This window comes from Alosa sapidissima, chromosome 13, assembly GCF_018492685.1.
Source record: "Alosa sapidissima isolate fAloSap1 chromosome 13, fAloSap1.pri, whole genome shotgun sequence".
Lineage (NCBI taxonomy): Eukaryota > Metazoa > Chordata > Actinopteri > Clupeiformes > Clupeidae > Alosa > Alosa sapidissima.
The window spans coordinates 9,600,181-9,620,681 of NC_055969.1; the positions used below are offsets into that span (position 1 = coordinate 9,600,181).

General features: G+C 44.5%; 1 protein-coding gene across 1 annotated transcript in view; it reads right to left on the reverse strand.

The window, feature by feature from the left end:
• Positions 1–6,112: 6,112 nt before the first annotated feature.
• Positions 6,113–20,501, reverse strand: part of LOC121680752 (putative cytochrome P450 120) — a 46,420-nt gene continuing 32,031 nt past the window's right edge. Inside the window, exons 10-11 of the mRNA XM_042060284.1 lie at positions 14,893–14,980; positions 6,113–7,066 (exon numbers count right to left, since the gene is read on the reverse strand). Of these exons, the coding sequence (XP_041916218.1) occupies positions 6,845–7,066; positions 14,893–14,980 (310 nt within the window). The 3' untranslated portion in view covers positions 6,113–6,844. The remainder of the gene's footprint in view (positions 7,067–14,892; positions 14,981–20,501) is intronic.

The following is a 20,501-nucleotide window of genomic DNA, read 5'->3' on the forward strand; positions in this document are numbered from 1 at the left end:
AAAAGCAATGGACCAAATGTATCCATGAAGGTTCCCATTTGACTCTGAATTAACAATTTTCTGAATTTTATCCTTGCCATAGGCTATAGCAAAGGAGAACATTTTATTTTAATATTATTTGATAACACATCATGCTATTACATAATTAATTTCAAAGGACTACCAAGTTTAAATTGAGCAGCATACAAGCTGTTTCATTGAAAAATTGCATCAGCTACTTCGTATGAAATGTCATCAGACACGTTAACTTAATCTAAAATGATAATAAAAACCAAGGCTGCCCCAAACAACAAGTTCCCCTTTGTTGAGTCTGTCTCAGACCCTCTTACCCAATGCAGACCACACGAAAAGGGCTTATCTTTTTTCCTCGCCTCTCCGACTCAGTCCAAAGGTCAGAGCCCTGGTTTTGTGGCGCGGACGTTTGTGACCGGGCATACTTTCCACTGTTGTCAACCAGACACACGCGGCCCCACTCATCTGACTGTGTCGGCTTTCTAAGAACAGGCCTGGCACTGCAGTTCTCGGCAGCTTAAGACAACAACCAGCATGCCTGTCTGTCAAACATCGTAACAGAGCATTGTTCTCAGATAACCTGGCCCAACACTGACATTCGCACAGTAGTCGTTTGTGCAGTTAATTGTTTAAAGCTTTTGAGTGTTAAACTGTAGCTAGTCTATAGCAAAGTGAATCCGTAGGCTACCCATTTGAACAGGATTTTGCATTAGAAATGTGCCTGTGACCTTGACTTTGCGAAATGCCTTGGCCTTCTTGAGAACACTTTGTATCTTTTGGTTGAGATGGGTTTGTCCTTGACGTTGGCGTCTATGGGTGGATTCCAAGACCAAGAGTTACCTTGGGTGAAATATTTAACAGCACGTGTCGATGCGTTACAGCAGAAGAGAAATCCTGTTATGAACCACGGCAGAGACTGATCTGCTCACGCGCTGGATTGGATTACAGCACCTGAAGCACCAGCCAGTGCCACTCGGTGTGTTAATCTTTGCCTTAAAAAAATAGTGGATTTTAGATTAAAAAGGCGGACACGTGTCATTCCGCAAAAAAAAGTTTGTTTTTTGCTATTTGATTGACATGGCATTCTAAAGGACTAATGATGTTTTGCTGTTTATTTTACTCAATAAATTCCATTCTCAAAAGCAACAACAAGAACCAAATACCCCAATGAATTACAAACATTCGGAGAGTTACACAGATTCCAGTAGTGATCCTGTTGTCAAAGAGAGGCCATTCAGCCTGCCATAAAAGCCCACACTGACACATTTTACTGCATGAAACTCACAGGGACCCCTGGTGGATTAGCCTGAGGCAGTCTCACTGTTACCCCCCTATTCCAGCCCTACTTGTCATCCATGAAGAATTCTGCAATTTATCTTTAATATTCTTATTACAGTGTAGTTACATGTAAATAATATAACACCCATGTAAGTGTTTTATGACACACTGCTTACGCAGAACTTAACTTTAACCCCAAGTACATGTGTGACCAGAAACACTTTCTGCTCCTGCTCTGACTTCTAACAGTCCTGAATGATAAAGTATCTAATAGACTGTCAAACTGACTACATTAACTGTTCATCATGGTTGTCCTCCAGCAGACCACTTTCCCCACTCTCTCCCTTATCTTCTGAGATAACAGAACAATATCTCTATCGTTTACCAAATCACTGGGATATGGGATGTGTAGAATTGTCTGGCAAACATGTCTATGTTTTAGTGCGTGCTCAAATTACTAAGTAAAGAAAAGGATGATGGGAACTTTGGAGTCACTGATTAAACAGGCGGCTTCGGAGCGGTGGCAAAACATATGGATGCTTATTGCACTTGTGATAAAACGGCTGTGCTAGCAGATGTGTTATCTAAACGAGAAAGGCGAGACGGTGGATTGCCTGCTGCACGTCTGGAGACCAGGGGGAAGTGTTAGTTCTTTAATTAATGGCCCGCGCTGATGGAGGAGACAGCAGAGAAAAGGGCCGCTCTCAGGATGAAAAATGACACAATTAAAGAGACGTTCATGGCACCTTGGTGTGGAATGCTGTCCACAGAGACAAACAGAGGAGGGAAAGAGAGAGAGTAAGAGATAGAGGATAGAGTTGTGTGTGTGTGTTGGGGGGGGGGGGGGGGGGCAGAGAGTGAGAGCAAGATAAGAGGGACTTTTCTTTCCGAAAGACTGAATCGTTCTTCTTTCTGAAGCGCTGATGGTCACGGCGGCGTAAATGTTTGTGGTGGTTTGTGCGTCTGGCCTGCCTGTTTTGCATGGGCTTCACTTACGTCCTAATGATCCACTCCATCACTGGCCCACAGCTGCAGGAGATGGGATGTGGCAGCGCCACCAAAAACAAACCCTGAATTAGCCCCTGCGCTCACTGGGCCGCATCTGAAAAATGCCCAGTTTCAGGTTAGTCATCTATTTATAGTGACTCTTCTGACAACACGCATTCAGCCCAGCACATTTTGGATAGGCTACACAGTATACGGTTGCGTGTAATTTCTACGGAGCATTCGTGCTAAGAAATTGTGTTATCTATTCTACGCTGGGTTTCTATTACATAAACTACACTAACAAAATTACATAATTATGTGTTAAAATTGACTGAGGAGGGACCACGGTGATGCTTGGATAACAAGGCTGGATCTTTGCAGTGGCACAATGCATGACTGAACTTGAGACACTCTCCTCTTAAGATGATCCTATTCCACAGATCCAGCTAAACCATCTAATGTGGTACCCCAGGATATTAAATTTAGCAATATTAAGTCCAATCCATTTAACTCCTGTAATATAAAAAAATGCATTTTGCTCTGAGGTGAGGAGACATATACTGAGATTATGTGGTGAACTGGGGCCAGTAACACTTTATAAACTTGTAGTTAAGGCCAGTGAAGGAGGGAAGAGGTTCTGAATTCTGATTCTGGAACAGGAGAGAGAGAGAGAGAGAGAGAGAGAGATTAGGGAAAAGAGAGAGGAAGAGAGGGAGAAAAAGAATGAGTGAGAGAGAAAGAGAGATCAACACAATCCCTACCAGATGAGGTCTCATAACTGGAGTCAGCGTTGTGTTTCAGCGAGGCACGCTAACATTATTATCAAGTCCTCAGGCTGCAGAGGAAGCCAATCCATTGGCTGATAATGGAGTTGACCTGACCCTGGGGGGCCGTGCTGGCTTCCTGCTACACGAGCTGGCCTTGACTCCCTCCGCCGCCGAGAAGCTTTCCGGTGTACCCTAATACGATAGCTCCTTTATTAAGTACCACAAACACTCACTGTAGGAGACAGTAGAGTCATGTGCACCCCCCCCCACCACCACCATCGACCAGCTACAAATAATGATTCCTGTGCAAATCTTCCATGTGCCATTAAGGTAACATGTGGTGAAATGCGAAGACTCCTATTAGAGGATGCAAGATTAACTTTAAGATAGTGGGTCAATAATGATGTTGTTACATTACCAAATTAAAAGTATAGTGGGTCGCTTTTGTGTTGCATATTCACGTTTAGTCTGTGGGGTCATTAGCCAGCTGAAATGAACTAAGCCTCATTAGAGAGCACGTCTGGACTACAGCAAGCACAGATGCTCAAGATAAAGATCACACATCAAGTCCGTTCGGAAACAATGACGACACACATGCCCCACACACACACACACACACAACAAAACAAAACTAAAAAACAAACAAACAACAAAAGGAAGACGTCAGGTGTGGTCACTCATCAGAGCACTTAGGACCATCTTAAGACGTCTGCAGTCTGTTATTTGACTACAAGGTGTGTCATGTTAGGTAGGTCCCGTGGGAGGCCGGGGGACAAAAGCAGGGCAATTATCAGCAATTATCGGCCTGTTCGGGGATCCAGTTCCTGCCTCCCCTCGGCTCCATCCTCTGGGCTCTTCCTTTGGGGGTTATTAGCATATGAATCACACAGCCTGGGACATTCTGTGTGGGAGCAAAGGGGTGTGTGTGTGTGTGTGTATGTGTGTGTGTGTGTGTATATGTGTGAATGTGTGTGTGTGTGTGTCTTGGGGGTTGATCATAGTAGGTGGAGGGGGGGTCTGTAGTAGGTGGAGGTTGGGAGTTGGAGGGGGGATTGCTGATACCGTAGACACTCTAATCAGAGACCACAATCAAAGAAGGGTGGGGTCCCCTCTTTTGTGGATATATCTGTCCTGTCAGTATCACACACTGGCAGAGAGAGGACGAAAAGAGAGGGAGCCAGAGGTAGGGAAAGGTAAAGGATAGGAAATAGGGAAAGAAAGAAAGGGTTTGCTAAAGAGAGAGAGAGAAACTGGGTGAATGGAAAGAGGGAGGAATATGAGATGGGATATGAAGGAGGGAATGCAGAGAGGGATGATAGATAGATAGAAACATTAGGATAGTGAATGAAAGAAAAAAAACAGAGAAAGAGAGGAGGGAAGCATGGTAGCACCATCAACATGCATGCATGCACATACACACACACACACACACCACACACAAACACAAGCACAAACACAGATACACACACACACAGTCACGCACACGCTGAAAAGCCCAAACAAAAGCAGTGGGCAGCGGACGCTTCCTGGCCGGCACTCCTCGCACCGGAGGCTTTAGGGTCAGAGCAGGAAGCCGGATACCATAAAGCCCTCTTCCTGTCCAGACAAATAGCCCATTAAGCCACATGTGCAGCCAGGAGATTGCTGCTGGCCACTATCTCCTCTCCTCTCCCCTGCCCTCTGCCTCTCTACGGCTCCTCTATGTACTGGGGGGGGGGGAGGGGGCAGTGTGCAGTGCAGTGCTAGCACACTTAGCAGATGCGTCCATGTGCTGCTGATGTGTCGCAGGTGACTCAGCTGTAAGGGGAGAGGATGGATCCATTGTTAGGCACAGCGAGGCTAATCAACAAGGCCGACTTTGCAGTGCCGTGTGAGAACTCGAAAATGGTGTTCTGTGTGCAAGAATGGACTGTGTGTGTGTGTGTGTGTGTATGTGAGAGTGAGTGAGAGAGAGAGAGAGGGAGAGAGAGAGAGAGAGAGAGATTGTGTGTGTGCGTGTGTGTGTGTGTGAGAGGAGTGTGAAATGTAGAGTGTATAAGAAGGTGTGCGGCTTGTGGGAAGAACTAAAACAAAAAATAAATAAAATAAAGAAATGGAGGAAAACAGCAGCAGCTAGGCTATGAGTCACGCATTAGTCACACACACACACACACACACACACACACACACACACACACACAAGCCATTCTTTTTAAGACCTTCACTGTGCTGAGGATGTCAGAGGTATGCAGTTGCTGTGTGTGTGTTTATGTGTGAGGGAAATGATGAAGCAGAAAGAGTGTGGTGCCTGCAACAATAAATAAAATACCATTTAGCCATTCACCATTTGTCAGACAATGGTTTGTTACAATACAAATATTTCTCTGATCTGTTTTACAAGGAAATGCAGTGACATTATTTTGCAAAGGTAGACTCACAGTTCAGCATGTCATTGGATGTGAAAGAAACAATATGAGCTAAATTTCCTGCAACAAAATATTCCATATCTAATAACCTCATCTGGCCTCAACAGACACACACACTTTGATACACATAATATGCAGTGATAATATATCATTCTTAAGTGGAAAAAGACACAGAGGTCAATGTTCATGTAGTTCCTTTATGAGGTCTCACAGTGTTCATTTTATGACGCTTGTACAGTACAAGATCAAATATATAAATATACAGTACAGGATTTATAAACATATCTGTATAAATAGCTTCAATAATGAGCAAATTTTTTCACACAGCATTGTTGGCCCATCTAATTGAATGCTTTGGACCTGATTTCTGTGTGGTGCTTGAGCCTTTAAGTCCGAGTGGTCGGGGCTGACTCGGAGGCAGGGGCATCACTGGCAGGGGAGGGATGAGAATCGCATGACAACAACCCACCACAACAAAAACCCCGGCGATGTACTAGGAGCAGCCGTTGCTAAGCAGTTATGTGGTTGCTAAGCGGGAGAGAGAGAGAGAGCGAGAGAGACAGAGACAGAGAGAGAGAGCAAGAGAGAGAGCGAGAGACAGAGACAGAGAGAGAGAGAGCAAGAGAGAGCAGGAGAAGGCACAAGCAGAGAGAGGGAGAGAGAAAGAGAGAAAGAAAGAGACAGAGTGAGAGACAGAGGGAGGGAGGGAGAGATAGAGAGAGAGAGAGAGAGAAGAGGGAGGGAGGGAGCAGTAGGCAAAGAGGGAAACTCAGAGGGTACTCCTTGATGTCTATATCACACCCTCTCCTCTGTAGCTGTTTCATGCGGCTTTCCTCAATGACAAAAAAAACCCCATTTGAAACAACTAAGACCACAGATGCCGAACATTCACAGATGGTCTTGAACCAAAATGGTTCTTATTGTATTGAGCAAATCATACACAGCACAACCGAGACAAATGGAAATGACTGAGGATCTTGGTCCATAAAGGGCTTTGACTGCGCAGACAGCATGTAGGGCAAAAGACGAGGCCAGCAAGGGAACTCATTTGAAGGAAAGACAATGGGAGGCAGAGACTGCATTTTGCTGGAGTTTCATCTCATTGTACCTAGCAGCCATATTTTTGTGCGTCTATTTGTATTTTGTCTCCTACTTTCAAGGCAACAGGGAACTGGTGTATTCATAGTGTCTCTTTCCAATGCCAGATAGTGTAAGTAAAACAAATCCTCTTTAGAATGGGGGTTGGGGGAGGGGTTCCCATAGAATATAAATGCTGCAGGGTCCGTCCCCCTCCACCCAAACATACCCACTAAAAAAAATAATTTAGCCATATTGCACTACAATGAATATACTAGAGTGCTTTTTGTCCTATGAAAACTCCCACCTGTCTACTCGTCAGTCTGAAGTGCCTTTCCTTGCTTCGGCGTGAGGGCATGTGTGTGTGTGTATGTCCTGTGTGTTGCCGTGGGACTGAGGTGAGGCTTGGTCGTGGAGCGGGGTGAAGATGACCATGGGCAGCTCCGCTGGTCTGCTGACAGGCAGCCATTTGTACTGCAGGCTCTGGTCGGAGGGGCTCAGAGCCCACCCGTAGTGCTGCAGCATATAGCCACACACGGCCTGGATAGGATGGACACACAGACACAGACACACAAATAAACACGTGCAGAAACACATACACACATGCACAGGCACACACACATACACACACCCACACACACATAAATAAACATGTGCACAAATACAAACACACACACACAAACACCCCCACACATATACACACACAGACACACACAGACACCAACACACACACTAATAAATGCGTACACATACACACACACACACACACACACACACACACACACACACACACACACACACAAGGTCAGGGACGTCCCTGCAGGAGACTTGCATGTGCTGCTCCTCAGGAGGCCTGACATACTAAACACAGAGCTGCATCGAGAGCCAGGAAAAATAGATTGACACAAGTTGACTGTCCACATCCCCAATAAAACTATGCACAAAATACATACACAACCCTATTCAGAGAGTTTTGGAAATTCCAAATGTTATTCATCATCGAAACAAAAAGTATTCTAGTGAATGAGAGGATACAATCTCGCAAAAAAAATAGTAGTAGAAATAGAGTGAAATTGAAAGAAAACAGACATGGGAAAATACATTGTAGTCATTAGTGACTCACCCATACAAAGAACTCATACTGAAACTGAAACTCTTTTAAGTATGCCAGTCACAGACATGAGGACATAACAAGTACTAATCCAGGGCATTTTGAATTCAGTCATGCTCAGTCTAAAAAAACATTCAATCATATGGATCATGTATAATCACATAAAAAATCCATCATCACAGTATATTATATATATATATATATATATATATATATATATATACACATACACATATACATACACATATGTATGTATGTACTATTGATATATTATTGTATTTTATTCTAATTATTATCATGTTATGCTGCTGCTATTACATGCAGGCCACAGTCTCTTGCTGTGACCTTATCTCTTATGGTCTCCCCGCTTGGCCTGGGGTTCCCCACTGGGTGGTGATATTTTCAAGGGGGCACCCCCCGCCATGGCAGCTGTCTCCCCCAGCGGGCGGCCCACTGCCCCCAGACACCCCGACATCCGCCAGCAGCCAAAACACCATGCCGCACCACCGACCAGACGTCTCAATCGCACAACGCTACGCGCTACACACGGGCCACAGCAGTTAGAGACGGTTCAATCTTACACAGCTATACACTACAGATGTAACACAGCCATCACAGATATCTCAATCTCACAAGGCTATACAATGTACACACAGATAAACTCCACAGTCAGAGATTTATTAATAATCTGACGTTCACACAGCATTCACAGATATCTCCATCTCACACCACTACACACTATAGGCTACATGCAACACAAACATCACAAACCTCTCAATCTCACAATGCAGCACAACGTATATACTCAGTAGTCAGATACACATTCATACCCTTATAATTGTCACGGTTTGGGATTTTTGTCTTGTGTTTCTGGTGTCTTGGTTTTGTGTCTTTTAGTTGCTAGAGGGATTTGTTCACTTCCTGGTTTCTAATAATACTCTGTATGGGATTTAATGGTCCATCTTTATATGATATTATGCTGTAGATGCTATAAGATCATACAACTGGAATTCCGAAAAAGTTGGGACACATTGTAAAATGTGATAAAAAAAAAGAATACTATCATTAACAAATCATGCAAACTCTATATTTAATTGAGAATAGTTCAAAGACACATATGAACTGTTGAATGAGAGAAACTTGACTATTTCATGGGAAATATAAATAGATTTTGAATTTGATGCCAGCAACACGATTAAAAAAAGTTTGTACGGAGTCAAGAAAAGACTGGAAAAGTTGTGAAATGAGTAAGACCAAAGGAAAAAAATTTCACAATTAATGAAGTGAACTGGAACCATGAATGGGGATAATTTCCAGAGAGACTGAGCAAAGATGTGGAGGTATTCATCACCCTGTGTAAACCTGTGCGGGCAAATGATGAAACAATGTAAGAATAATATTCTTAACATGCAAAGGATTTGAGGATTTCATCATCAGTACGTAATATCATTAAAATATTCAGAGAATCCAGAGAAATCTTTAAAACAAGGGATAGAGCTGAAAAACAATGGCTCTTGGATGACACTGCATTAAACCAGACCTTTTTTTCTGTAAAGAAAATCAATGTATGGGCTCAGGAAAACTTCTGATAACCATTGTCTATGAGCATGCTCCATTCACAAATGCTAGTGTAAATTTAACCATGCAGAGAAAACAAAATATTTAGACATGATACAGAAATGCTACCATCTTATCTGAGTCTGAGCTCATTTAAAATGGACTGAGGTAAAGTGAAAGAAGGCCCTGTGGTTATCCTGTGATCCCATTGTCCATCGTACTCATCTTACCAGTAGTAAGTTGTCCAATACCCGGAAGTTACGCAAAATTACGCAACGACACGCCCATTTCAAGTCGTCTGACGAGAAGCAATCTAGTCCAAGCCAGAGGACCCCCAAGTTCGGCTAAGAGTTCTTACGACTTGAAAACAAAGATGGCTGCGCCCTGTACTTGTGTTAAGTAGCTGTGCTATTTTACTCTTCTTTTTACTGCTTAACAAATGTGAATGTCCATTTAAATTACTCGTACACATTAAGCGCTAAACCAACAAACGCTGGACAACGCTATGTTACTCGTGGTGAATACTGGTGATTGATTGGTCTTTGATTCATTGTGTTGTGATTAACATTAATGCAATAACATAAACCGGAACACTTCTTAGGGGGAAGTGACGTCATTTCACAAGTTACAGGTTGTCACATGGTGCATTCATGGCACCTGGGAATGACAAGAGATTACTCGAGATTACTTTGTTTTTCCCACAGCGAGTGTTCATGTGTTTTGCCGTCGGAATGTGTGACAATTTTCTGATGCCCATGAACGCTAGGACAAGCCATCAGCATGGACTACGGGATCACAGCATTAGACCAATCAAAATGTGCAATTATTTTTTGGAAATCAGGGACCACTCTGGGCTAAAGAGCAGAGGGACTATTCAACTATCCAACATATACAACTTGTTATAGTGCTCAGTTCAAAACACAGCATCCATGATGGTGTAGAGGTGCATCAGTGCCTATGGCATGGGCATTTTGCAGATCTGGCAGGGTACAATCAATGTTGTATGATGTAGGCCTACACAGGTTTTGAGCAACATATAGGCCTACTGTCATCCAGACAATCTTTTCAGAGAAGATCTTGAATATTTCAGGAAAACAAGGCCAAAATGAATTCTGCCCATATTTAAACAGTATTTCTCCATAGAGGAATAGTCCAGGTGCTAAAATGTCTGCAGTCCAGACCTGTCAAATTGGGTGCATCATGGAAAAACATGATTAAGAAGACCCCAGACTGTTGAGCAGCTGAAATCCTATATCGGGCTAGCCTGGCGGGCCATCCTATATCATTGAAATGTATAGTCTGGAATCGAGCCATTCACCTCGCATGCAATAGGCCAGCGCTACGACCATATACTATACCGCTACGACGAAAATGTTCGTCCCAACTTTTTTGAGACGTGTTGCTGGCATCCATATTTTTTCCAAAATACAACATTTCTCTCCTTCAACAGTTGATATGTTGTCTTTTAACTATTCTCAATTAAATATAAGGTTGACATGATTTGTAAATCAAAGCATTCTTTTTTATTCACATTTTACGATGTGTCTCGACTTTTTCGGAATTCAGGTTGTGTATTCTTCCGATTCCCAAATTAGACAACAGAGCACCTGTGTTTAATTCACATGACATATAGTTCCCTATAGAAAGACTTTAGAATGAGCTGTCATTAAAAAATAGGTGGTCTGTTGTACTTAACTTAAAGAAGTTTTATTACTGTATTATCTAGATGTGAAATTGGACATTTAGCTGTCTACATTTACTCTACTCACTTACAGACCCCTCTGTATACTACAGTAAAGAAAATCCTTAATCCCTCAACTCTAGCCCCTGTCCTACATGTGAAATGAGGTCCTCTGCCTTGTGAGTGTGTGAGTAAAAAGTCTGTCATTTATTTAGAGGCTCATGTTGGAAACCCTCGGCACCCTATTTCCATCAGCCCAGAGAGAGAATAACGGCGGAAGTGAAGCAGAAGCCTCTGGCTTTGCCCGCTGTCCATTTTCCTCTCCCTGTCACAGTCTGTTGGGGTGTGAGAGACGCGCTGACCCAAATACACGTTTCGCTCGGCCCTCTGGTCACCCTGATTCATCTTTTTATGGGCGAAACCCAACGACTGTGTTTGAGAAGCCCCTCGGAGATATTTAGACATTTCATTAAAAATGTACATTCAAAAAAGTTGCGTCACCGGACAGTGGACAGTCTCGTCTATTTTGAACACACAGAGGCTATTCATTTCATTAGCACTCTATCTCTCTCTCTCTCTCTAGAATTCTGCCTGCATAGAGAGCCGAGCCCTACCACTTCAAAAGCAGAAACTCTATCAAAGTTTACATATTTCTTGATGAATCATTCGAGATGAGTAATAAATAGTCTCGGGCTGATTGACTCTTTTGTATTTCTGATGTTGACTAAGTCACTGAGAAGCACACGACCAGACCGCCCTCGATACACAACTTCTCCATCTGCGTGTGTGGACCCTGTGTGGACGCATGTACCCAACCATCTCCTGCAATGTCATTCACACACACCCAACAGGAGATCCTTGTGGGGTCCAGATACAATCCAGAGTCTGGTGTTACCTAACAGGGGACTGTGATATGAGCCTGACGCCCACCAGCACCAACCCAAACCAGGTCAGGGGCCAGTTCCAGATCAACCACACTAAAGTGCTACTCGCTACTCTCTTTAACACTTCCAACTCATGAAGAGGGAGTGGTGGATTTGGCCCTCATGTTACTGTCAGATACCATTTAAGAGTGCTATAGGACACAAAAAAATAATCACATTCGTCATCTCTGACTAACCATCTTTATTTCTCCTGATGAAGCGTACCGACAAACTGTATTTCGGATGAAGGCGTGGGCTTATCTAGTGAAATGGTCTCCATGAGAAGAAAGTTGAGTCACTGACCACCATCTGTTATGAAAGAGTGGAATGAAGAAAGCCGTCCTGGCTACTGCTCTTCCCGTTTTTAATGAAAATGAAACCGATAAGATGCTTTCTGAAACATTTCCAAAGAATTGCCAAGTGGGCCGTTGAGGAGATGGCAAGTAGAAGGGTTGAGGCGTTTCTGCTGAACATGCCAGATGCTTAGGTAATGGTGATGTGGAAGCTTATCTCATACATCATGATGTTCTAGCTAATTATGCAATCCAAACAGTTAGCTTCCTCTCTCAGGAATGTAGTGGGGAGGATGATGGGTTTGAAATTGTATCTGTATCATCAATACCCTAAAGGTAATAGGACGCCTCTAAACTTGTGTCGGCCTGTTCTGCTGGAAAGGAAATGACTAACACTTGTCCTGACCGTGCCCTGAAAATGCAAATATTAATTGGAAAGCACACATCTCCCTTATACCTAGCAGGAGACAGGGGGCTGAGCCATTTCTGTTGAGAAGCACTTCATCTGCCCAGTCAGATTCTCGGCGGACCGTTGCCATGGTTATCTGCGAGACATGCTCGGTGTTTGTCTCTTCCAGACAGTGGAGAATAAGCAGTGAATAAGCATCCCTCTGGTCCCATGAAGAAAAGACATATTTGCGAAATAATCACCTGAGTATGAATGAAGTGTCTCAAATTGTCGCTAACCTGATTTCAGAACAGAGCATTTGTTTCCTGTTACGTTTCCTTTTTATGTAGATTTTTCAGCTACACACACAGACACAGACACACACACACACACACACACACAATGCTGGGAGAGAGAGCTCACACACAGAGGAGTGTGAGGGAACTGGCATTCTGAGTGTATTTGCAGGGATGCTGCAGGACAGAAGCAGGTCACTCTACTCATTCTCGCCTCTGTGCGTCATTCGCCCCACACAAACACATGCCCGCACACACACACACACATGGACACACACACACACACAGACACAGACACAGACACACACACACACACGCACGCACGCACGCACGCACACACACACACACACACACACACACACACACACACACACACACACACACACACACACACACACACACACACACACGAACACAATCTTTAAAAGGAGTTTTCCTAGAGTTAAGATCAGCAAGAGGACAATTTTTTCCCCAACAATAAAAACACCCAAGAAGATTTGAAAAAGCCCACAGTGACATGACTTTTCTCATATGGATGGTAATGTTTGTTATCTCCGTTACCTATCTTCTAGGCTTTTGACATCAGACTCTGTGCAGACATTTCCAGCAAAATCAGTAATATGCTTCAAATGCAGAATAAAGACCCAGCTGAACACCTGGTCATGATCCAGAGAGGGCTGTGGGCTGTGTGTGTGGGTGGGTGTCCATTAATCTAAGTGGAGATCTGCATCCCCATTAGATCACAGGTAGCGTCAGAGACAGACACAGAGGCAGAGCCTCCTTCAGTCCTGCAGTGGTGCAGAGGAGGCAGTCAGATGTAGTGGGACTGGAGTAGGACTAGCTGGGAAAAAGAGAGAGAGAGAGAGAGATGAGAGGAAAAGAGAAGAGAGGGGAGCGAGAGCAGGGGGAGAGGGGGAGAGGAGAGAGGGAGAGGGGGTAGAGAGAGCGAAAAAGGAAAAAAGAAAGAGAGAGAGAGACAAAGAGCGAGCTGTAGGAGGGAATGAAAGAGAGAGTGAAGAGTAGATAGATAGAGGGAGAGGTGGAGGGAGAGAGAGAGGTGTGTGTGTGTGTGTGTGTGTGTGTGTGTGTGTGTGTGTGTGTGTGTGTGTGTGTGAGAGAGAGAGAGAGAGAGAGAGGGAGTGGGCAGTGTGTACTGTGTGCTGGAGTGTCTCCAGCAGCAGCTGTTGTTATTGGAGCAGCGTCGTCTTCGTCGGTGTTGCTTTCCGAGCACAATTACTGCACATCCTGTGTTAGCAGCACACAAAACAGCACAAACGGAACCACCGCCACGGCAAACACAGAAACCCATCAGCACCGTGCTGGACAAGCCGGCGAGCGGACAGAGAGAGGGAGGGAGGAGGGGGGGGGGCGGCGTCGTGTCACCTCACGTCACGTCGCCTCCCGCTCCGCTCGGCGGCTAATGACAGATAAGAGCAGATAGGACAGGATGAGGTCACTCGGTCTGAGAGCCGCCGCTGCCGCGCGTGTGGGGGAGGGGGAAACTCGACCTGCTCACCCGCCCGCCCGCCCGCTAGCGTCACCAGATCCCGTCACCGCCGGAAACGGATTGCCTAGCGTGCCCCCACATCCCAACCCCACCCCTTCTCCACCCTTAGACCCCCCTCTACCCCCACCCTGCGTCCAGCCTGCCCTGCCCGTCTGTCTGACCGCCCACTCGGAGCCTCTGGCTGTCACAACAGCACACAGCAGCACACCTGTCTCCTGCCCGATCTGGACACCTCACACACAGCACAGCACAGCACAGCACAGATACACACACACACACACACACACATTTGAGCCACACACAGTATGCATTTGTATTTTGTATGCATGCACTTGCAAACACAGATGAGCACACATACTGTATGTGTATACTCATTCACCCTCAAAAGGGATGCATGCATGCATGCATGCACACACACACACACACACATATGCACAGGTAAAAGAGTGCTTATGTATGCACACATGCTAACACAGATGAGCACACATAGCCACTCATTATCACTCAAAATGGGATACACACACACACACACACACACACACACACACACAGCAGGGCTAAGTTATGCATGTGCACCCCCACTCACACCTATGTTTGAGTGCCGCAGTACCTTGAGAAATACGTGGTTCAGCTGCATTCCAATACAGTTCCTGGGGCCGTTTCCTAAACTGCACAGCAAATTCTCCTGCCCAGCATTCCTGGGGAGAGAACAGAGAGAGAGAGAGAGAGAGAGAGAGAGAGAGAGATAGAGAGAGAGAGAGAGAGAGAGAGAGAGAGAGTGGCAGGGGAATAAAACAGAGGAAACAGCCATTACAGATCTCGTCATCTGACTTGTGTATCAGAGCAGCGATGACCCCTCAGGCCGGTAAAGACGTGACTGCCTGCCTGCCCGCCCGACTGCGGGGACGCGCGAGGGACGCCGAGGCACAGAGCACAGCTGTCACATTAAGGGCTGTTAGTGGGAAGGTTTCCACTGATGACCTTGCGCTCCGCAGCGCAGAGGAGTCAGCAGAAAGGGAGAGAGTCACGTGAACGCCCTGAGCCAAGTGTGACTCCACTGTGTGTCTCTGGCAGTGTGTGTATGTGTGTGTGTGTGAGAGAGAGAGAGAGAGAAAGAGGAAGGGAGAGAGGGAGAGAGGGAGAAAAAGAAAGGAGAGAAGAGGAATCCCAGAAAAGCACATTCTAAGCCCGCACACAAAGAAATGTAGCTTTACTTTTAGTGAAGTGGATCAAGGGGATGTGGAGCTGTGGAAGAGCAGGGATTGCTGCTCTCTCATTTGTGCAGATGGGAGGGAGTGAATGTTACATTTCTCCAATATATATGTTCTCCTATCTTCCCTCAGGATACAGGAAGGATATCACACACACACACACACACACACACACACACACACACACACACACACACAAACACACACACACACACACAAAGAGAGAAAGAGAGAAAGAGAGAGAGAGAGAGGGAAATAAGAGACATATTGGCTTTCTCTCATATGAGCCTGCCTTTGCCAGGAAGGGAGTGTTGATGGACTGCAGGACTGGGTCCAGTCTCTTCAGTTTTTTTTGGCCTGGCTGAGCAGATGAGTGTTATCAGTGTAGGGAGATATTAATAACAACGTAACATTTAGTGCTGTGTGTGTGTGTGTGTGTGTGCGTGTGTGTGTGTGTGTGTGTGTGTGTGTGTGTGTGCGCGTGTGTGTGTGTGTGTGTGTGTAGGTGTTTTCATCCGGAGCCACTGGCTAATGAGTGTTTAAATGTGGAGAAGCGGAACAGCCTCCTGCGCATTTTATGACATGATCACCCCCCACCATCAAACATTTTATCAACATGATTGCAGCCACTTCACTTTCGAGAGCCTTCCTGCTCACAGTATGAGCTATGTATACCTCTATGGTCAGTTAGGATTGAACTATTTCTTGTCTAATGGCAAAAGCCCATAAAAAAAAATCAATAGTACAAGTATGGTCAGACGCTGGGAAAAAAAGATATCGGAAGGGGAATATCATAAAATATCTTGAATATCATAAAGATGTCAGGGGGGAAGAATATCGTAAATATCTCCTGCTGATTGATGCCAAATCATTTGGTGCTAAAAATAGCCACACAATGTACCTACTCTCTCTACTCGGTGTAGCAGTAATGACGCAAGTGTCAGATATAGGGCTCTGTCCACGACCGGCCGGACCATAAAACAGGTATATGCGGTGCGTAGGCAGAGGGGTGCCCATAAACACCTGGCTGAGTGCTGAGTGCAGGCTGCCTGGTACAAAGGGGCATTCAGGGGCCAGAGCTCCAGTGCCCAGGGCCCATCTCCCCCCTGTGAGTCACTTACACAGCTGACACATGGGGGAGAGAGAGAGGGAGGGAGGGAGGGAGAGAGAGAAAGAGAGAGGAAGAGAGCGAGGGAGAGAGAGAGGGAGGAAGGAAGAGTGTGGTGGGGAGAGGGAGGGAGAGAAGGGGGGGCAGAGAGAGTGAGAGGTGGAGAGAGAGAGAAAGAGAGAGGGAGGGGGAGAGAGATGAAGGGAAAGAGGAGGAGAGGGAGAGAGAGGGGACATGACATCCTGGAGCCCCTGAAAGCCAAGGAGGAAGTGGAAGTGACCGTGGCGGGCCCACGCACAAACAGAAACTTCTAGAACACGACTGCGCTCCGGGGGCGGGGGTGGAGGGGGGAAAAGAACAGGTGTCTCTTCCAGGGGCAGCCTCTCGGAATACAGAGTAAGAACTCGAGGTGACGCTTGAGTTCAGAGTTTCACCACAGGAAACACGATATGTCCTCCTATGATGACCTGCCTGAGAAACACATAAAACAGCAGTATACCACAAAAGCTTAATTTACTGTGAACGCTGATTACCAGAAATAAAAATTCTGCAAGCTATAAAGGCCGTGATGCACAACTGCCTTTCTCTCTGGGACTAACTGAGTCTATAATAGGCTGCACGTACGCTTCAGAATGTGAGAAGCTAATGGAAAATGCACTTTTCATTATATGGCAACATTTACAACGTCATTCCGTGACGTTCATCAGCCTACCCAAACTCAAACTCGTTTTCAAAGGGCTCTCGATGACATAAAACACAAATCAAAAAAGGCAGCGAACAGACAGAGGTGGACGCTTGTGATCTGTGTGCCTGGTGACGCACACGTCTCGGTTACGCAACGCCAACCGGGCCTCAGACCTCTCGTATGATATCAAGGCGCGCGTGTCATTTTCCAAAAGAAAAACAATACCACACTAAACACTTCTCTCTCTCTCTCTCTCTCTCTCTCGATTTCGATTATAGCACCTTGTTCACTGAGTCACTCAACACCCTCAAAGCCAGTGCAGTGCCAGGTTGGGCTACTGATTTACACTGCGTAGGACTACTTCAAAATGAACAGCATCTATAGGTTACTATTGTATGTTCTGTTTCACTCTTATTTCAAGGATTGAAAATGCAGCATTTCAAAACCACCTCTTTGGAATTGATGTACTGTAAAACACTGAACAGAGTTATTGAGCACCTAATGTGATGTGTATTTTGAAGATATTTTCCTGTTTTGTGACTAGTTGCCCTTTTGCAATGTAAAAGCCTATAACAGGTCATAATAACCACACCAGGCCTAATCTGAAGAAAACATTTGTGAAAAGAGAAATTAACTAAACCCATAATTGTGAGCCATATGATGCTGTAGAATACTGAGACATAATTAGGGAATTATGGGAAATATCTACATGGATACATTAAAACCACTGATCTATAAAGTGTTCTTTATAGATCAGTGATTAAAACTGAAGAAGAGCAAACATATTTCATGGAAACATTGTTTATAAATGCCACAGTTTACACATTCTCTTTTGCGTTGGGTCCTGTTCAAAAATGACGTCCACACATTTGATATCTACGCTTCATCGCAAGTCACAGGGCTTAGTGTGTTTTCAAAGTACAAAATAACAAATAACAACAATCCACAGGGCTGTCCCGACGAGAGGACGACAGCCCGAAACGCGCCTCCCCCCACAGTAGGTGACGTAGGTGCTTGTGTCACAGCGACCCTCTTCAGATGGGAGGAAGAGGAGGGAGGCCATTTGCTGTCCTCTTGAAAGGGGATGACTGTGGCTGTGGAAGGGAAGGGAAGACGTTCGGTTCGCCACAACCTCAGGAGTGCAACTTAATCCACCCTGAGTGCAGCACAGGTGTTTTGTAATAAGTCCAGCAAGTGGGCGGTGACTCACTACTCCTCTCTCTCTCTCCATCACTCCATCCATCTATCTCTCTGCCAGTGTCTCTTCAATCTGTCTCTCAATCTCTGATTAAAAGTGAATGTAAACGTTGCTGGGCACCCCTGGACTGAGTCACTTTTGCGACGCAGCCCTTTGTCCAATCTGACCTACTTACATGCTAAGCGCTGGGCCAGTAAAGTACACACTGTGCACTAAAAAGTACATTTTCTAATTAGTTCATGTGAATTTAATGCAGTACACCATTTTGCACTAACCTGAAGAGCCGAGATATTGTGGTCCTGCCTGTGTGAAATTGAAATGACCACTGACCAAAACAATAACTAGATTTACAGTTTTTTCAGCTGCTTACACACTAAATCTTGCTTGTCACACAATTTTCTAAACATGTCCAAACATCATAACCCCACACCAAATCTGCAAAACCATACACTAATTCTCAGTGTTTGACTCAGTTTTCAATTTACTAAAACACATTTTCCAAAACACCACACACAATTTTCTACCTAACACACAAAAATCGAACAGAAAGTAACTTAATTTCATTTTTCAAACACAACCCATCAAAATGCCACACTAAATCACCAGTGCTTCACTCTCTCTCCTCAAATGTGTACACACTCATTACTTTACGTAACACCATCCAGTCATTGCCTTAGTATAGGCCTATGAATAGATACTCTATATGTAGGTATGGACCCTTTCAATCTGGCCCTAGAGGATTTCAGAACCAATGCAGATACTTTGAAAGGAATGTTCAATAAAAAGTCGACTTTATGTACAGTAAAACTTGTCTTTTTTACTATATTTTTGTGTCTACCCAAGTTATGTACCATTAACTCAATACATTTTTCTATAGACCACACACACACACACACACACACACAGACATACAGACAAACACACACAGACACACACACACACACACACACACACACACACACACACACATAAACACACACACACACACACTTTTCTTTGGAAAAAGCAAAGTAATTTGATAATAGTCAGTCATTTCCATAGGCAAAATCAGCTTTTTCAGAACTCCATGTACATCTGGTGGTCATTGTATTTTGCTTTGCTTTGTTCTTGTTGGCTGTAAAATACTGTATTCACAAAAGCAAATTATTTGGTGATTTTAGTAGTGATTTTTTTCAATTTCGGTTTCAATATTGCTTGCATTTTTACTGTGTATTTCAACTTCTCTCTGTAGATACGGTAACTTTCATTGTTGTATGGAAATACATAAAGCCTATGAATACATATAAAGCCTATGAATACATATAGAAAGCCTAAGACAGAAGAGCGTTAGGTTTTGAGCAACAGTGTGTACATGATGTATCCAAAATGTCATATTATGACAAAAGTGTTTGTAATGTGAGGCGAATGTTTGGTTTAAAGATGTGTTTGCGACATTTTGAATGTTGTGTCATTTTGCTGGAGATTTGAGGCATTTTGCATTTTGTGTGAGCAATTGTGGGTTTTGTGTGTGGAGTTTTGAAAAATAGACACAGAATTTTGAACGTGTGTAAACAGTTGTAAAAAACTGTAAGTAGCATATCAGGTCCCATGATGCATTGCATGTGGCCATCACAACATTCACAAATCAAGTAATTTTATGTACGTATACACTTTTGAGAATACTTACTATTGCAATTCGAAATATACCAGCAACAATAAACATGCAGTCTTATTACTATTCTGCTCTCTCACTCTGTTATTCTCTTTTTCCCTCTCTCTCTTAATCTGCTGTGTTCTCTGTCACACCATTTCCTCCTCCTCTCCTCTGTGTGTTGTTGATCGGGGGCTGTGTGTGTGTGTGTGTGTGTGTGTGTGTGTGTGTGGATGACGTGTGTTGTTGATCGGGGCTGTGTGTGTGTGTGTGGATGACGTGTGTTGTTGATCGGGTCTGTGTGTGTGTGCGTGCGTGTAGACGATGTGTGTGTTGTTGATCGGGGCTGTGTGTGCGTGTGGACGACGTGTGTGTTGTTGATCAGGG